The 19078-nt window shown below is 48.7% G+C and overlaps 6 protein-coding genes across 6 annotated transcripts; 5 read left to right on the top strand and 1 right to left on the bottom strand.

Annotated features, from left to right (window-relative positions):
- Window positions 1–75: 75 nt before the first annotated feature.
- Window positions 76–2720, top strand: ABOM_011277 (glycoside hydrolase family 92 protein; the record flags this gene model as incomplete). The annotated part of the gene is made up of 6 exons (XM_022538405.1): window positions 76–224; window positions 273–310; window positions 362–471; window positions 532–1355; window positions 1409–2092; window positions 2144–2720. The coding sequence occupies 6 exons, from the start codon at window positions 76–78 to the stop codon at window positions 2718–2720; spliced, it is 2382 nt and encodes a 793-aa protein (XP_022383792.1).
- Window positions 2721–5776: 3056 nt separating this feature from the next.
- ABOM_011276 (HET domain-containing protein) lies at window positions 5777–8575 on the top strand (the record flags this gene model as incomplete). The annotated part of the gene is made up of 3 exons (XM_022538404.1): window positions 5777–6361; window positions 6417–7215; window positions 7713–8575. 3 exons carry the CDS (start codon window positions 5777–5779, stop codon window positions 8573–8575), a joined length of 2247 nt encoding a protein of 748 aa, XP_022383791.1.
- Window positions 8576–9302: 727 nt separating this feature from the next.
- On the top strand, window positions 9303–11102 carry ABOM_011275 (uncharacterized protein; the record flags this gene model as incomplete). Its single annotated transcript, XM_022538403.1, has 2 exons — window positions 9303–10961; window positions 11043–11102. 2 exons carry the CDS (start codon window positions 9303–9305, stop codon window positions 11100–11102), a joined length of 1719 nt encoding a protein of 572 aa, XP_022383794.1.
- A 480-nt stretch (window positions 11103–11582) lies between these two features.
- On the top strand, window positions 11583–13788 carry ABOM_011274 (phenol monooxygenase; the record flags this gene model as incomplete). Its single annotated transcript, XM_022538402.1, has 5 exons — window positions 11583–11723; window positions 11783–12743; window positions 12798–12820; window positions 12873–13329; window positions 13400–13788. 5 exons carry the CDS (start codon window positions 11583–11585, stop codon window positions 13786–13788), a joined length of 1971 nt encoding a protein of 656 aa, XP_022383793.1.
- Window positions 13789–14406: 618 nt separating this feature from the next.
- On the bottom strand, window positions 14407–16298 carry ABOM_011273 (uncharacterized protein; the record flags this gene model as incomplete). The annotated part of the gene is made up of 3 exons (XM_022538401.1): window positions 14407–15689; window positions 15768–15891; window positions 15960–16298. Coding segments are annotated over 3 exons (1746 nt in total), but the record flags the coding sequence as incomplete, so codon positions are not given.
- A 511-nt stretch (window positions 16299–16809) lies between these two features.
- On the top strand, window positions 16810–17729 carry ABOM_011272 (EthD domain-containing protein; the record flags this gene model as incomplete). Its single annotated transcript, XM_022538400.1, has 3 exons — window positions 16810–16937; window positions 16987–17626; window positions 17685–17729. The coding sequence occupies 3 exons, from the start codon at window positions 16810–16812 to the stop codon at window positions 17727–17729; spliced, it is 813 nt and encodes a 270-aa protein (XP_022383795.1).
- Window positions 17730–19078: the final 1349 nt, after the last annotated feature.

The following is a 19078-nucleotide window of genomic DNA, read 5'->3' as shown; positions in this document are numbered from 1 at the left end:
TTGTTACCACCTGTCTCTCTTTTCAATCCATCGCATCTTCTTCGATCCCTGCATGTGCGATCTGATTCCCCCAATATGGCGGCTTTCGCATCTCGGAAGCTCCTAGGAGCGATTGGTTTAACATTCTTATTTGCGAGCCGAGCAACCGGGCAAGATACAGGTCAAGATGCTTTTGATGTCCTAAATTACGTTGATCCGCTTATTGGAACTTCCAATGGAGGCATGTATCTGCACGGCAGCAGTTCTTCATGCGCAGCGTACTAATTAGGCAGTTTAGGGCATTCCTTTGCTGGGGCGACACTGCCATTTGGTGATTCTTCTCTTACTTAAGATGTGAAACCAGCCCCTAACGTCCGTAAAGGTATGGCAAAAGCGGTAGCAGACACACAGGGGGAGAATCAAGCTGGCTTTGCATTTGACACCGAAACTGTTACTGGCTTCTCACATACCCATGATTCCGGGACCGGCGGTGTAAGTGCTGGCCTTGGACATGATTCTATCATAGTTTGTAGGGGTTTGACCTGCTTCTAGTCACCGTCTATGGGAAATTTCCCTATATTCGCGCAGCCTAATTGCCCAGACGATGATCTCAACAAATGTAAATGGCAACAAAACGATCGCGCAAGCACATGGGTGCGAGACTCTCCCAAGGCCAGACCAGGCTACTTTAGCATTGCTTTGGAAAACGGCGTCCAAGCTGAGATGACGGTGACAAACCATTCGGCATTATACCGATTTACATTTAACAATGCACCCACAGAGTCCCTTAGTCCAGTGATTCTCGTTGATCTCATGGATCTGCCGCAGTCGCGAAAGGGCGGCATAGCCTCAGTTGATTCCTCTGGACGCCTGAGTGGGAACGCCACATTCAATCCGAGTTTCGGTGTTGGGTCGTATGAACTCCATTTCTGTGTAGACTTCAAGGGCGGCGATATTCGCGACACAGGGACATGGGTTAAAAATCGAGCTAATTCCAGTCAGAAGTCTGTCACTCTTACTGAAGACGGGAGCAATACCCCAGCCACGCTCTCGGCTGGTACCTTTACGAGGTTCCACGCATTGAAAGACAATACCCTCACTGCGCGTGTTGGTGTCAGCTTTATCAGTGTTGAACAGGCTTGTACCAATGCAGAAACAGAGCAGCCCAGCTTCGATTTTGCTAATACAGTGTCTGCGGCTGAGTCCGCGTGGAGGGATAAATTGAATGTAATAAGCGTTAATGCTGAAGGCGTCTCGACTGATTTACAGAAGGTCTTCTGGAGTGGTGCGTACCGAGCCATGATTAGCCCGCAGGATTACACAGGAGAGAATCCTCTTTGGAAAAGTGAAGAACCATATTACGACAGCTTCTATTGGTGAGGGAGCCCCGCCGGAATTGACTATTACGCCACTGACAAGCGAATCATAGTATATGGGATTCTTACCGTGGAGTGCACCAATTGCTGACTTTGTTGGATCCGCTGTCTCAATCTCGAATGATCAGGAGCTTGGTTGACATTTACCGCCATGAAGGCTATTTGCCCGACTGTCGCATGTCTCTTTGCAAGGGGTACACTCAAGGAGGTTCCAATGCAGACGTTCTCATTGCGGATGCATTCTTGAAGAATGTCAGCGATATCGATTGGGACACAGCTTACGAGGCTATTGTAAAAGATGCAGAAGTTGAGCCGTCGAATTGGAATGTCGAAGGGCGCGGGGGTCTTCGGAGCTGGAAGGGATTGGGGTATATCCCAACGGATGACTACGATCCTGACGGTTCTGGGCTACACACGCGTAGTATTTCAAGGACCGTCGAATATGCATACAATGACTTCTGCATTGCCGAGGTGGCTAAGCGAATGGGCCATGAAAGCGACTATGAGAAATATCTCAAGCGAGCTTCTAACTGGCAGAACATGTTCAGGGAGGATCAGAGATCGACAATCAATGGTGTGGATACGGGTTTTACGGGTTTCCTGCAGCCTCGCTATCTGAATGGGACATGGGGATATCAGGACCCCATCTTCTGTAGTCCACTGATGAACTTTACATCTTGCTATCTGAACCCAGATGGGCATGAAACATACGAAGGAAGCTCCTGGCTCTATACATTGTACGTTGTTCCTCGCTGGCACAGTACCCTCAGCTGACCTACCGGGCCTAGTTATGCACCCCAGGATATGAGTCTACTGATGAAGCGACTGGGCGGCCCTCAACTCTTTACATCTCGGCTGAACTACCTACACGATTCGGGTATACTTTATGTTGGAGATGAACAAGCCTTTCTGACTGTTTTCCAATTCCACTATGCTGGTCGGCCCGCACTCTCGGCAGCACGTTCCCACTTTTACATTCCATCTCAGTTCAATACATCGGTCTCTGGAATCCCCGGAAACGACGACGGTGGAGCGATGGGCTCATTCGCTGTGCTAAGCATGATGGGCCTCTTTCCAGTTCACGGACAAGATGTCTACCTGATCACACCGCCCTTCTTCAAAGAGATCAGTATCCGGAACAGCGTTACTGGTGCGGTTGCCACAGTTCGCAACCTCAACTTTGATCCGAATTATAAGGCCATCTATATTCAAAGCGCTAAGCGGGATGGTAAGCCGTGGACAAAGAACTGGATAGGCCATGACTTCTTCAACCAGGGTGGCGTGCTTGAGCTGGAGCTCGGTTTGACGGAAAGTGCTTGGGGGACGCAGAATGAGGATCTTCCTCCGAGCATGAGTGACTACTAAACATAGTGTCAATGTCGTGAGGTCTGTCTGGATCAATCGACTTGACTTATTCTAGGGAGGCTTACGTATTGTATCTTCAAATGAGTCGTCATATCGCGTCTATTACTTTGCCATACTTTTGCTCTACTGATCCTAAAGTTACAAGCCAATGCCTATGCGTAAACCCTAAAACCATGCCGTAAGATTTCACTTTCCTTAATAATTGATAAAATATCCTAGATCGACATCTCAAAACCCCCGATGGTCTAGTTGGAAATGGCGTCCGGCTGCAATAGAAATTATTATAGGATTTACCTTGGTACCGGAAGGTCGCCGGCTATTCGGGCTCGGGGGACGAGACATCTTTTTTGCCCTTTTTTATATGTAATGATGGCAAAACACCACGAGGAAGGGCCCTCTTCTAAGCAGTCAGGACTACATATTTAATTCTCAGAGCTAACTTTAGGATTCGATAAAACCCTTTTTATTCTGGGACTGGTTAAGGAAGTCTGGATACTAGGCAGGGAGCACCAGCTGCTCCACCTACATAGCTACTCCACGCATAACTAAGCAGCGACATTGGTTTAAAGAATAAATCAATAAATCATTCATTCATCCACTAATCGCCAACCAGAGTCCACATTTCTAGAGATTGAAGAGTATCTACGTGACGGAACTATTCGAGAAGCTAAAGCAAGTTTTGTATTAACCCGAGAAGATGAAAGTTTTCAGAAAGCCTCGGTCGGGCCTTTCACGAAACTACATACTTAGTACATACTACAGACGTATGGAGCTCTCTGCAAAAAAAGCAAATTTTTCGAAATAGGTCTCATCAGCCTTAGATCTGTCGGTTTACCCTGAGTGTTGGGACTTGGAGGTACAGTAAACCCCCGTTATAAGCAATTGATTTGGCAAGCGATTCAAATTGCTTATATCGGGGGATTGCTTATAGTGGTATTTCTATATAGAGTAGTATAAATAGAATTTTAAAGACTCTATATAATTTAGTATATAGTTAACTATTTTCTCAATGGTTAAGAGTAATCAGGTAGTGATATATAGGGTAGCGATATACATATTTCTGTTTTTACTGTGGGGTAGTAGTAAAGTTTAAGACTCAAAGAAGAATAAAAGCACATGATTAATCTATATCTTTAAAAAATAAATAATTAGCTAGAAAGAGATACTTTACTTTGTTTATAAGAAATTTTGTATATGAGGCAGCTTGGAGTTATGAAATTTCCCTATATCGGGGTTGCTTATAACGGGGGTTTACTGTATATTTTATTTAGTTTTCAATGAATGAATCAACTCCACAGGCATCACCTTTGTTACCCCTCCAGCAGCCATATAACAGTCCCAACCGACCCAACATCCTCACACAACTACACGTCCCTTGATGAATAGTCTATACTCAAGAATTCTATCCCCTTTCAAGTATCCGGACAGTCCTAACTCACTCTACTGCTACGCCTTGAAAGATGTCTTTTCGCCCAGACAGCCCTATCGAACTTCCTAATGGCCGTTTAGTGTGTGGCTCACACCACGTTGTCGTCTGTCCTATCTGCACTATTGATTACAGTTTCATGGAAGAATTATTGGAAGAAGATCAGGACTCTCGTGATGAAGACGTGAGCGACGAGGAGACACCATTTGACCGTATGACCCGACTTAGAGTTGGCACAGGACGCGTTATTCCTATACAATTTCACCCTGATAACACAAGGGATACTCCGCAGTCACTCTTCCCACCTGGTGTCAGCTATAATTCCTCACCAGCTGCATGCCGGTTATTCATCGAAACAACGCCAAACGATTCCTTATCTACACAGCTGGTGCATGTTTAGATAACGGCGGAGCGAACCCCAAAGCCGGCTGTAGCTTTGTTTTCAAATCTTCCACAATACAGCCTGAATATTTTAGCTATGTACGCTTTCCTCTCGAAACCTCAGGGCCTACTGGCGAAGCGCATGCGCAAACAAGCAACCGGGCAGAGCTACGCGCCGTTATTGCGGCTTTGCGATTCCGGTTTTGGACAGGCGAAGGGTTCAATACTGTCTCGTGATCGCGACGGATTCCGAATATATTGTCGAGGGTGTGACGTTTTGGGTACGTGGATGGCTATCGAGAGATTGGAAGACGAAAACAGGAGCAGCGGTTAAGAACCGGGATCTTTGGGAGTGCCTACTTGGGGAAATAGAACGATGGGATAGCAATGGCCTGCAAGTCGAATTCTGGCATATTCCAAGAAATTGGAATACAGATGCCGACTATCATGCTAGAAATGCTGCTTCTGAAGATATACGAGGCGGCTTCGAAGATCTTAAGGGCATAGCTCTCTCGACCCGTATGGGTATATATCAGGCCTCATAATATGATAACACCTAGGAATACTACTTCGTCCAGTTTGCCGGATGAGAAGTGTGATCTTCTACACAAACTAAGACGCATAAAGAAATCGACTATAGAGTTCACATTATTAAAGCTCACGAGCTTTACTCTCAACAAAAGTTTTAATATGCGCAGCTGTCGCCTCTTCTTTGGTTGTAAACCGCGGCCCATGTCCGTCACCCAAATACAATATAAAGCACATACATGTAAGAGTGGTGTGGTTCCCCATGTGAGTCAATAAGAATGTTACACATAATTGATTCGACAGAACCCAAGGCCTATGAATGTGACACCAAAGCGAACTTTCGCCTGTAGAAGCTGAAATGACAGCCTCAAGTTGTATGTTTGAATAACGGTGATGCCGGACTGGCTGAGCTGGCCACAGGCGTCGACAGGCGTATCACAGTTGCGAGAGCTCGTGGCATCTACTAGTACAAGCGCCCTACACGACGTGTCATGTCACACATAATATAAGTGCCAGTTGATTAGTTAGGAGTCGAGATTTTCGATCAACAGCCCCCGATCAGATCGACCCAATCAGATTTGCCTACTAGTTACCCCTCTATTTAGACATACCAACTCACTCACTCAGGCACATTGTGTAAACTTCTTGAATCAGCTCACGCTGAGCAAACTCAAGTTACATCCAGTAATTTTCAGCACAGGGCAAAACATATACACAGGAAATGTCTGTAAAATCAGAACATACCTCTCATATCACCCCGCCCTCTTTTACTTACCCACCGCTTCCGCAAGAGCCGTATACCACTCGCATGATCCGCCTGCTGCCACATAAGGATAAGAGGGCACCAATACAGTGTGAGCTGTTCAACTATGACTTGTCAGAGACAGGAGGTGGAGCGCACCTTTATCAGGCACTTTCTTATGTATGGGGAAGTGAGGTGAAGCCCGAATCAATCATTCTAAACGGCTATACTTTCCATGTTACAACAAATCTCCATAGCGCACTGGTAAACCTTCGAAACCGCCAACTGGAAAGATTACTCTGGGTGGATGCAATCTGTATTAACCAGGATGAGGAAGACCAGGGAAATGAGAAGAGCAAGCAGATCCCACTGATGCGGACGATTTATGCACAAGCCGAACGCGTCATTGTCTGGCTGGGAGAGGCCACAGAGAATGGTGATCAAGCGCTCGAAAGAATCCGTTGTCTTGGAGAAGGACAGGATAAATCCTCCATTCCGAACCATTTGGAAAGCTATGATGCTTGTCTGCGGTTGCTACAGCGAGATTGGTTTAGCCGTATCTGGGTAAGACAGCAATTAACCAACAGTGTCAGCAACGACCACTCACAGGCTAAAACAGGTGGTGCAAGAAGTTGGTGTCGCACGATGTGTTTATATCATGTGTGGCTCTGTATACATAAACGGACACATTTTCTGCGAAGGGCTTAGCAGATTAATGATTTCTTCGGATATCCTGAGTAGGTCTGGCCCGGTCGCTTATCTCATAAAAGGTGCACTTTATCGGCCAAAATATGAGCTTGGTTCACGCGGGTCCATCTCGATAGGGGAGCTCATTGGCATGTATCAGAGCCATAATGCGACCAAGCAGCATGACAAAGTATATGCACTGTTAGGCTTAAGTGCCGACCCTATCACAGCTGCCCTAGAGCCGAACTATAACCTCCCATGGAAGGAGGTATTCAAGCAGGTCGTCAATCATATATTCCCTGAATGTTCGGTGGACACATGGAATGAGACAGAAACAGTTGTTATCAAAGGCCAAGGTCGGATTTTAGGACATATTAACTCTGTTGAAGAGAACGTCTCTGAATTTGGGAAACAGAATATTGAAATTCTCCTCAATGACACTGCCCAGTGGTTTGGTTTTCATTTCCTTTGGGAAACTAATTGGAAACCACAGGCTTCTGCAGTGCTGATTCAGGCTGGCGATATTATCTGTCTTCTGAGAGGGGCCTCAAAACCAAGCATCATAAGGTTGTGCAGAGACCATTTCATCGTCGTCATACCGGCAGTGACACCTCAGGAAAGACAAGGTAAAAAGAGTTTAACGATGATATCTCAGGAAAGACTATTTATGAATGGTAATCACGATATTCTCCTCACATGGAAGATTCCTCGCTCTGAAACAGAAAGTAAGGGTAAGTCTGAGGTTATTTTCCAGCTCAGTGATTTAGCACCAAGTTATCGAGAAGAGTGGTCCGGTACTGAGAGAAGATTGAAACACACAACGCTCGCTGTGTTAGATGTTGCTATGAGAACATTGAAGCAGGGAAAGTCCAAAATTAAGACAATAGAACAACTACTCCGTCAAAGTGGAACAGAAGATCCAATTATCAAAGAATTGGTTACGGGTTCTACAGACGAGGATCGAAGTTCTACAGAGACACTCCCACAGGATCTCTTACTATACCAAGAACATGATCTACTATTTTCAGAAAAAACGGTTATAGCTGTAGCAACGAATTATGGATCACATGGTTGTATCATCCTGGAATTCCTCCTGCAGTACCAAGGAGCGAGTCTCCCAGTCTCTGAAGAAGTGGTCAAGGCAGTGGCCAGGAGCCAGATGGTGGAAATAGAATTATGGAGGTTCTATTTCGACACCAAGGGAATAATCTTCTAATTTCTGAAGAAGTGGTCAAGGCAGCAGCAGGGAATATGGGGCTTCATGGACCCCAGATTATGGAGGTTCTATACCAACACCAAGGGACAGGTCTCCCAGTTTCCGAAGAAGTGGTCAAAGCCGCGACAGGGAATAAGGGGCTTCATGGGCCCCAAATTGTGGAGGTTCTATTTCGACATCAAGAAGATAACCTCCCAGTTTCTGAGGAAGTGGTGAAGGCAGCGGCAGAGAACAGAGGACCTTATGGACCTGAAATCATGGAGGTTCTATTTCAGTACCAGGGAGAAAATCTCCCAGTTTCCGAAAAGGTGGTCAGAGGAGCGGCAGGGAACAGCCGTCGTGGACCTGAAATCCTAGATATTCTATTTCAACATCGAGGGGAGAGTCTCCCAGTTTCTGAAGAAGTGGTCCAGGCAGCGGCAGGGAACAGACATTATGGACATAGAATTATAGAGACTCTATTTCAACATCGAGGGAAAGGTCTCCCGGTTTCCGAAGAAGCGGTTATAGCAGCTGCAGGGAACAAATATCGTGGATATCAAATTATGGTGATTCTAATTCAACATTCAGGAAAAAATCTCCCAGTAACTGAAGAAGCGGTCAAGGCAGCGGCAGGGAACAGACGTCGTGGACGTGAAATCCTAGAGATCCTATTTCAACATCAAGGGAAGAGTCTCCCAGTTACTGAAGAAGTGGTCAAGGCAGCAGCAGGGAATAATGGAGAATGTGTACCTGACATCTTAAGGCTTATACTTCGCCATCGAGGAGAGAGTTTCCCAATTTGTGAAGCGGTGCTCAAGGCAGCAGAAGGAGACCTGAGGAGTGAACTTGGATCAATGGCGGCACTACATCAACGTGTCCAGGAGGCTATCTGAATATGATTCCTTCTCGGAGACTCCCGGAGATAGTGAATTCACGAGATATACTCAAGTAGTGTAGGGCCAAGTTCGATAAATCCAATCATATGTGAATATATAGTGACTGATAGAAGTGCAGGAACCCCCGTTAATATGGCTTAAAGGCTGTATTGTAATTCCTGCCAGATCAAGCAGTTTGGTGAAAAATATACTGGTGTGGAGAGAAAGAAGGATATGTACGTACATCCAGGCTGCGGGGTGAGCCTAAACTTTGCTTCCTCACCCCACCTGCGTTCTGACTTCCTCAAACGCTGGGGAGCACCTGGTCACGTGCCACACCCGTGGGGTTGATGTGGAGTCCCCGGATCTCTGCGGGCTTTAGCCTTTCCCACCGACAACCAGTGACTCTCCCCAGATTCCCTCTCCAAGTCCATCTGGTCCCGAAGGCCTGACGAATAATCACCAGAAAGAGAATGAGTGATGTTCAGAGCCGGCGTTGTCGTCCCTGTAACAGGGTTTTCTCCAAGGCGGAGCATCTGACGCGCCATCTTCGCAGTCACACGAAAGAAAGGCCCTACAGATGTTCCATCTGTGGCAAGCTCTATTCGCGAAGGTTTGCCGTGTAGTCAGTCCTACCAACGTACCAACCTGACCTGTCCTTTCCAGTGATGTGTTGCGACGGCACAAAAAGAATCAGCATAATGCTTCTGCACAATCACCAGACCAATCGGAAAAGGACACCACCATGGTCACAACGGTGTCCCAGGAAGAACTCAACACCCCTTGGACCCCAAGCCCCTCCGCTCCTATGGCTGGGTTATCCGACCAGTCCCCTGAGGTGGAGAACCCTCAGTCAATAGATGCCGAGCGCCCGCTGGAGATGATTCCCCACGACCCCATCCTCAACGCTGATCCAAATGCTTGGTTTATGTGGACTGGGCTGGATGTCGACGCTTTGGATTTTACCTTATCGTCAGCTGTATCGGAATGGGCGCAAATGCCTCCACGGCCGCCATCTAACTCTGGTGACGTCTCCGTATTGTTGCCACCCACACCGATATCTTCAGGCGCGATACCGACAGATGCTCAGGAGCTAGCAACTAACCTCGTACAGCAGAGATGGTTTTCGCGGCTGACGGTTGGGCAAGGGGCACGGAACTCGCCATGGGCTTCCAGCAATCGTGGGGGCTGCTTTGGTGAGGGAAACGTCGCGGCTGATGAGAATTACCGGGCGGGCCTGTCGCAGACGCTGCAGCCTCACATATACGACGAGACTCTCCCGTCGTCTGACCAACTAAACCTCTTCGCGAACCTCTTCTTCAGCCGCTTCAACTCCCTCTTTCCTATCGTACATTCGCCTTCGTTTAAGCCCACCAAGGAGAATTCTCTGCTCTTCGTCTCAATTTGCTCTGTCGGCAGCCTCTTTGTAGGATCGGCCTCTGCCGTGGCGCGAGGGATCCATCTTTTTGAGAGGTTGAATAAGGCGATTTTAGCGTCCTGGGAGACTATCTTGTCGCACAGCTGTTCCGACGCCTTATCAATGGTACAAGCCGCTGTACTTGGTCAGACGTTCGCAATTTTATTGGGCCGTCCCAAGACTCTCATCCTGGCAGATGTGCTGCATGGTACCGTAATAGCATGGGCGCGTGAATGTAACAAGAACGCAAACCTGGGCCCGCGTGACGCTCCAGACCTGGACCCCGCGATGGCTGATCTAGATAAGCAGTGGAGTCGGTGGGTTGATCACGAACAGCGAAGGCGGGTGGAGATTGCATTGAACATCCACGATGCAGAGTTGGCTAGTCTATTGCACCACGAGCCTCTCCGTAAACATCGTCTTAACCAGTATCCACGTGTAGCCTCTGACGCACTGTTTATGGCACCCACCGCGTCACGATGGGCCGAACTCTACAGAAACACGCCAACCAAGGACCCATCGCTCTCTAATTCACTCGATCCGCTTCAAGCGACGGTGTCATTCTCTAAGTTCTCAGCGTATGGAGTCCTGGAAAGTATCAATGCACATACGATCGAAGCTCGACGATCGAATACGTTGGACGAACATGAATCTAAACAATTGTCGAACGTCCTCATGCGATGGTGGAGAATATATGCCAAATACTTCCCCCTGGATGCGGAGGACGATCCTTTTAGCCTACCGGTCCTGTGGCACTCTGTTTTCATTAGTATCTATGCTGATATAGACCTTCTGGAGCAAGCCATTGGTCGAGACGGCGACAGTGCCGCTAACGCCAGCTTTTCTCTCATTAGGTCGTGGGCTACCTCCCTCGATGCAAGTAGGTGCTTGGTGCATGTCTTATTAATACAGCGGTACCTTGAACGGATGCGTGTCTCATCGGAGCCGGCGATTCATGTACCTCGAGCTCTTTTCAGCGCAGCTCTGGTATGGCTATGTTTTACTCACGTTGCGGCCGCCATACCATTGATACCGACGCATTCGACGCTCCCGAGATCCGACTAGTAGAGAGCTTTACGGCTCCCCGTGAACCTCAGGGACAAGGTTTCGGCGACGCTACAATATTGAGCGTCAGTCACCTACACCGCTTGATTGATCTCCTAAATCGCATTGGCCGATGGGGCATCTCGCAATCGTTTTCTTCCGTTCTATGTGCTGCGTTAGAAAATAAACCGAATGTATGAGTTGCTATAAAGCGTGTCCAGCAATGTTGCGAAGGACTTACCCTATCATACTAGAATAGGGCCCCCACAACTGCAACCCTGATGCGTGGGGTCGAATTGTGGGGGCTCCAGGGGTTTCGCTTCCTTCTACTAGGCACCCCGCAGTTTCGGGCGCCACATGGCGGGGTATTATATCCGGCGGGGTGCCTTATGAGAAATGCCTACTGAAATAGATCGGCACGTCATAAGTGTACCCCAGACCGGTGTCAATATAACTAGAAGGACATACAGCGGTTAGATGAAAAGATATTAAGCCGCGTCCCTGTTGCCCTACCTATCACCCAGGATCAACACACACCCACTTTGTCACCTTCACCACGCCGTCATGCCTCTCTTCACTGAACAGGCCTCAAATTGGCGCGACCTGAGGGTCCACCCATCGTTTGCACCTCCACTCCCTCGCCTGACCCCTGAATTTGTGCCCCCAGAAGATGAGATAGAACGATACGAGGTGGTTATTGTTGGGGTATGTCAACAAGACAATGACGATTCCCCGGACTCTGATTGTCGCTAACCCTTGACCAGGCTGGACCAGCAGGCCTCATGCTTCACCTGCTGTTAGCCAGATATGGCTTGTCAGACAAGTCCGTATTATGCATTGACTCGAAACCTGGCACGCTAAAATCTGGCCAGGCAGATGGTATACAGCCTCGCACCCTGGAGGTTCTAAAGACATTGGGTATATCCGATGAAATTGAGAATGAGGCATGTCAGATGTGGGAGTTCGCATTCTGGAACATCTCTGACGACCCGGTGAAATTGATCGAAAGACGCTCTATCGTACCGGAAGTCATCCCACCTGCGAGGTTCCCTTATGAGGCTACCATCCACCAAGGACGCGTAGAGCGGATCATGGAGACAGACCTCCTCCGATACTCACCGCGCGGAGTCATGAGGGACACCAAACTCCTATCACTGCGGATCGACGAGCATACAGATGCAGAATTCCCCGTGATTGCTGAAATTGAAGTCAATGGAGCCCCGCGAGTCATTCGTACAAAACACTTGGTCGGGGCAGACGGTGCGCATTCGGCTGTCCGGAAATCGGTTGGCCTTTCGCTGGAAGGCCAATCGTTGGATTATATTTGGGGAGTTGTAGACCTGGTCATTGACACCAACTTTCCCGATATCCGCAGACGCTGCGCTGTCCATTCATCTGCGGGGTCTGCTATGGTCATTCCTCGTGAACGGATTAATACGGGTGAGTATATTACCCGACTCTATGTGCAGGTTCCAGGGGCTGTAGAGTCTGGGAGTACCGACACCGATGCGGATCTGAAGAAAGAGGCGAAGGGGAAACGGAGCCAGGTCACTTTGGAAGGCATCCTGAAGCAGATTGAGGATGTGTTTAAGCCGTACTACATTCGGCCCAAGAGGGATGATGCGATCGACTGGTGGGCTGCATACCAGATTGGGCAGCGAGTGTGTCCGGAGTTCATCGTGAAGGATTCTAGCGGGCTTGGTCGCGTATTTCTTGTCGGCGATGGTGAGTTTTACTGCTCCAGACCTTTTGCGTCGAAACTTTACTAATGAATCTTAGCATGCCATACACATAGCCCAAAGGTAGCCTGTTCCTATCTTTTACTACTTCTTGACAGCTGACGTAGATTTCAAGGCCGGCCAAGGCATGAACGTGTCCATGATGGATTCATACAATCTGGCCTGGAAGCTCGCTTATCAGATCAATGGCCTAACCCCTAGTTCGTCAGACAAAAGGAAATCAGATGCGCTGCTCGACACATACCACACAGAACGCCATGCGAACGCTCAAAGATTGATTGATTTTGATAAGAAGTTCTCAAGCAGCTTCTCGGATAAGGTGGGCACGATCGAATCCAAGTCTGGAATCTCCCATTCCGAGTTTGTCGACCTATTCAGCACCGGGTGCGGTTTCACTAGCGGCTGTGGCATAGAGTACGTCGATAATCTAGCAGTTGACAAGTCTTCTATCGCCAGGAGCAGCCCGATTGTTGGTGATGACTTCATGTCGGGCGTTCTATGCTCTGGGCGTCGCCTACTAAATATCAAGCTCAAACGTTTTGCGGACGGGTGGCATCGTGATATTCATGACGGTACGCAGTTACCAAGTCTCGCTGCTCATATACCTTACAAAAATCCCTGCTAACAAATCTCCACTGCAAGACCTTCCCTCGACCGGTCGGTTCCGTCTATTGTCACTCCTGACCAACGATCTCCTCGATACCAACGGCGTCTCTGCAGCCGCAGTCAACAATACGGCAACCCTTGTCAGGCAGTTTCCTGAATCCTTAATCGAACAGATCATCATCTATCCACGTCTTCCAGGCGAAGTCACCTGGGAAGGCATCCCCAAGTGCGTAAAGGAGCAGAACGAGATGACGTTCTACAATGGCTACGAACTGGACGATGCATACCGCACCTATGGTGTTGATCCAGCGCGCGGCGCACTGGTTGTCGTACGGCCGGATGGGTATGTAGGTATGATTGGAGAGCTTGACGATATTTTCCGCATCTATGCGTATTTGGGCCGCATTATGTCTCTTGCTACATAGACACTTCCAGTGCTTTGTTCGATTTCATTAACGAATCAATTGAACAGTTGGACGCCGGTCCCTTGCTTTTTCGTATTTGGTAAACACTTGCAGAATTCAGCCTTCTCTTCTTACCCTCCATGTACGACCTGAGATGCCGTATCTGCTGCTTCGCTCTTTCATTGTATGTAGGCTGTTCTACATGATAACGTATATTCAGGACTTTAGAGGTGATGCTGTGGAATTTTATTCATAAGATCGACAGCGATAATGAGTGCTGTTCCTAGACTTCGACAAGCCCCTGCATTGCTCTGCCTGTCTTGAGTTGACCGTGCAAGGAACTTTTTCCTCCTCCCAAGACTGTTTCAAGCAACACTGGGTGTATTATCTCTGATTGAAGAGCTCAAGTAAATGCAAGCTATATGCGAAGTTATAGCAGTGTAAGACACCTAATATAGGACTTGGGCGATACAAGAAACTTTTACCAAAAGACCAACATTACCCTCAAGTGACCTCTCGCGGGCCCTAGAACCTACTAAGTAGCGCACTGAATAGTCTCAGGTCTGTGTGCCTTACACTACAAAATCCGTCCATATATCTTACACGTATAGCTACCATGAAATAGTTAAAAGATGCCCATTACCTTCTCACGCGGGGAAGAACAAGCCGGCCGTGGGAAAAAACTACGTTTTCGCCCTCGAACCGTGCAATAGACCTGTCTCCACCCTCATGCCGCATAGGAGGGATTGTGCTGGAGGTATTGACCGAGCCAATCTCCAAGCTGATTTTCTGGCCTTGATCAAAGAGAAATGCAGCTGGGTATAGAGGCACCAGCACGGAATAGACATTCGTGGGGACAACGTCGGAAGGCGGAAGCTGAGGCTGACACAGAATCCGCTCTTGGGTAAAGTTCTTTGCAACCTCATCCCTGTGCGACAGACGAAAGTAACCACGAGCAAAGCTGTCCATAGGCTCTCCGTGGTTACCCTTCAGAACTATGATATTTCCGTCCTGGTCGATCGCTCGAAGATGGATGAAAAGATCCAGGTCCCGAGCCCTCGTGCTGACCTCAAGCTCCATATATGGTGAGCCCAGGAGCTCAAATGATTCGGAAAATGCAGCATTCAGTTCGAAAACAAGATTATCCCTCGGAGCTTGGTAGGTGAATGCGGTTTTTCCTTCGGCAGGCCTTTCAAGAGACAGGTATTTTCCAGGGGTCAAGTAAAAGCTGACATCTTCGGCGTCAGGCGGAGGGAAAGCAAGCTCATGTTCTCGATAGAAGGTCTCGGTGCCGTGATGCTGAAGCAATCGAATTTGAGGCACATCGAACATTCCATTATCTGTTTGATCGAAAAGGAAGCAGTCGAGGAACAGCTTCTGTAATTTGATATGCTCAGGCTCGTAAAAGGCTCCTAGATGATTTCCAGTGTGCATTTCAAGCCACTTGTGTCTGGAGCTTATGCCGTTGAACGCACGAAGATTGCCGGGCAGGTGGAGCTCCGGGTCGGTCCAGTTTCCTGCGCTGTAAAATGGGACTTCAATGTCTGACAACCTGCGGACTCGTTCCAGTACAGACCAGGGTCCGTCTGTCGGATATTCAATCTCTGACAGCAGTTTCGGGTAATCTACCCTGTTGGCGGCGAGCTCTTCTTCGCTGAGAGTACCGTCTTGCGTTCCACCCTGAGAAGGAATGACAATATTGTTGTACCAATGGGACTGGAAATTGTTGCTATAAATGCCTCCCCGTCGGGCCGCCTGGTACATGCTGCAGGCGGATTCATACGACATGACACAACTCAGGTGTGGCGGCCTCTGCATGGCCGCCCAGTAGCCCACCATCCCAAAATAACTGATACCTGAAAATGCCACTTTGCCGGTACACCACGACTGCACCGCCGCCCATTCAACGACGTCATACAGATCTGGCCGCGATGGAACAAGCGGTTAGACAACCGGTGCAACTCCCCACGAGTGTTCGATAGCAGGGGAGGGGTAATTACCTTGCCCTTCCGCATCTGCTTGAATATTGACGGATCGTTCCAAGCCAAAGGGATCCAGCTTGCCTTGGCTGCCCCCAATGCCCCGCGTATCGACCCGAAGAAGGGCGTAACCATACTCCCTGCACTGTTTGTGGTAAAAAAAAAAGCTTAGTCCCGAAAGCAACTCTCATCACATATATCCGCTATACGTACCCAGATAGTGGGCTCACACAGCTCAAAAGCAGCGTCTGGCCCCAATGGCGTTATGTGCTTGTACATTTCCGCATAAATAGGGGTCTTCGGCAGCCCAAAGCGTGAAGCATGGATATCCTTGCCGTACGGTCCCAAGCTGCAAATGACAGGCACCTTCCTGGCCTCTTTTGATGCGGCAAACGGAAGGAAGAGGTCGGCACATAGCTCAATTCCATCGCGCATGGGCACATAGACATGTTTAACGCGGGTGTACCCTTCCACGTCCGATGTAGATGTCTGGTATTTTGGGCGAGTCACAGCCATGATCATGCTAATACGTGAAGCGAAAAATGAGTATGAGACTATAAAGCAGCGCCGAAGATTATTCACTCAAGCTTCTGGGACAATATATGTTGAGTAGTTGACGGGCTCACTAGCGGTGACTTTTTAGTGAGCACAGCATATTGATCAACGTGGGGAAGCCCGCCGCAAACTCCGAGCGGCCGACGGGGCCGGTGGGGTGATGACCAGGCGGGCACCGGTAGGTCATATCGGTAGTTCAGAGTGTGAGATGGGACACTACGACTGCATCTAACAGTGACTTAGCCCTACTGTGAGAGTTCAAGCGCGATGTCCACCCCGACGGGAAGTGGAGGAGGGGTTCCCTTCCTTGGATGTGCCGCAAGATATCCTGCTACCCACCGGGTTGACTACAGACCACACAGACCACCATGTAGCTTAGAGAGCGCCAATTAGTGCTGCTTCCTTACTTCGGGGGCCATAAATAGTTGCGTTTCATTTCTGTTCCCCAGGTCTCTCCCTTCAGAACCAGCTCAAGTCAAGTACGCTGTGGATTATAGAGTACAATACGATGGCCCCTGTCAAGCAATTGGTCGTCCTGCGCCGCAAGGCAGGTCTGACAAAGGACGAATACTTTGACTATCACTATCAAAAGCACGGTGCAATCAGTACTGCACCGACTGCTGCAGAGACTCCTGGGTAGGCGAGTCTCCTCTTCACCTGTTCATGGCCGCTAACAAGAGCGCAGGAAATACTTCCAGACACATTTCGTTGACGCAGCGTACCATGCCGACCCATCACAGAACGTCCCGAATGCCCACCCGCCCTGGGCATTTAGCGATGGCATTACAGAGCTTTATTTTGACTCTTCGGAGCACCTGATGCGCGTGTTTCGATCGGAATGGGTGTCCAAAAAAGTGGGCCCTGATGGCGTGAACTTTTCCGACTTCAGCGCGGTCCTTCCAATGTTCGTGAGAGAGGACGCTGTGCCCCTACCCCTCGCTAGCGCATCCGGGATGGACCAGCAGGCCGAGAATGCATTCGTCGCTATGTATTTCGTTGCGCTTCACGACCCGGAAATCCCGTCGGAAACATTGATCTCAGATCTGATATCATCTCTAGTTCGTCATGCATCGACGGAGGTACAGTCGATGCTGGTGAATGTCCCTGTTGATGCTGGATTTGATCTGGGTGCTTATTTTGGAGGGGAGCCTCCGGTGCGCTATCGATTGGTCTTCACCATGATATTGCGCGGGAAAAGATCGATCAAGGCCGTTCGCAATGCCCAGGCCGACTTCGAGGAGAAAACCACATGTCTGGATCTGCCGGCTACATGGATTGGATTTGGAGAGCGAGCCGTGGTGTTGGACCAGGCCAGCAACGTTAAAGTAAACGGTGATCTCCCCTTTTTAGCCCTGAGAATGATTGCTAACCATTCACCACAAGTTCGACGCGAGTCGCCAACCGTTCAAGAATTCCAAGTTTGACTAGACCATCCAGTGCGTTTGCGTAGTGTGGGGACATCTATGAGCCCGTATTCTATTCATATGTGTATTTCCAGTACCTAGCAGATGTATCAAACAGGCTCCCTAGAAAAGTGATCTGCCGTTAAACACTGCGTTCTATTTGTCATTAAGCTAATTCAGTCTAATCGCGTCGTGCTTATGTGACAAGGATATCGGTATGCTGCGTAATGGGTATATGTGAGATTAGGGTGCCTTGCATCCTGCCTCACCCGCATGGCCCTCCGTCCATGCTGAAGGCGACCCAACCGGCTTCCCCTCGGTGGACCTTCCAAGTTGTGGACCGTGGCCACCCCGTCGGGTTTGTGGGGGAGGTCCCAGGGTCGTGGATCTTTTGCTGAGAGATATACAGTAGAACTGCGTGGTCGCGCCGAGCGTCCACCACCACCGGCTATTTTAATCTGCTGCTTCCGCTTACTCAGTTTCAATCTGCTTCCCTCGGTCCATACGGTTCTTTCATTGGAATGACCGTAGATGGAAACGTCTAGCAAGTATCGACCCTATATCGCTAATGGACCATGCCCTAAAGCCCAGTCTCTGCGGAGCTCATCTAGAACAATGTAGATCCTTGAGAGTTCTCCCTCTTGGAGTGCACAGTAGATTACTTCCTACTTCTCCCCCATTTCGTTTATAGAATCCAGGATACAAGTCGGAATCGCCATCCAGGAATTTGCAGATCTAGTGCCGTAATCTCAACAAAGCAACACAATCACGGCCTGACAATATCGGACAGGGTGAGGCATTTGAACGTCCGACATGTTGAAAGGTATGTAGCATTTAAAATATATTGAGAAAGTCAGAAGGATGACGCAGGTGTAACGACAGGAGCAAACTTGAAGAAAGCCCCACGGACGAGGTACGCAGAAATCAATCAATGTAGGCGGGTTCCCTGACGGGATATATATAATCTCTTTGGAAAGAGACTCGTTGGCCCAATAGAAAACCACTTCCTCTAGAAACTTGAGTATGGATCATTGAGATCAGACTCATCAGAGAAACTATAGTCAAGTTGTACGATTAACTAATGGAGCACTTATTCTCTTAGAATAGAAAGGCGGCACATAAGTAATATGTCTAGAGCTTAATATGTTGTTGTGGACTGCATTCCGACCGGAAGCCATCGTACAAAAACAATACAGTAGAGTTATATAGCATAAAAGATTAGGCTTTTTCAACAACTAGCCGGGCTAGCTCAATCGGTAGAGCGTGAGACTCTTAGTCTTCACGGTATCTCAAGGTTGCGGGTTCGACCCCCGCGTTCGGCTTGTCTTTTTGCATATGTATTTTTTGCACCTTCCGCAGGCCAGGACCAAAACT

This window comes from Aspergillus bombycis (genome assembly GCF_001792695.1).
Source record: "Aspergillus bombycis strain NRRL26010 chromosome Unknown contig00161, whole genome shotgun sequence".
Classification (NCBI taxonomy): Eukaryota; Fungi; Ascomycota; class Eurotiomycetes; order Eurotiales; family Aspergillaceae; genus Aspergillus; species Aspergillus bombycis.
Note: the sequence above shows the minus strand (reverse complement) of the source record. Positions and strands in the feature narration are given on the sequence as shown.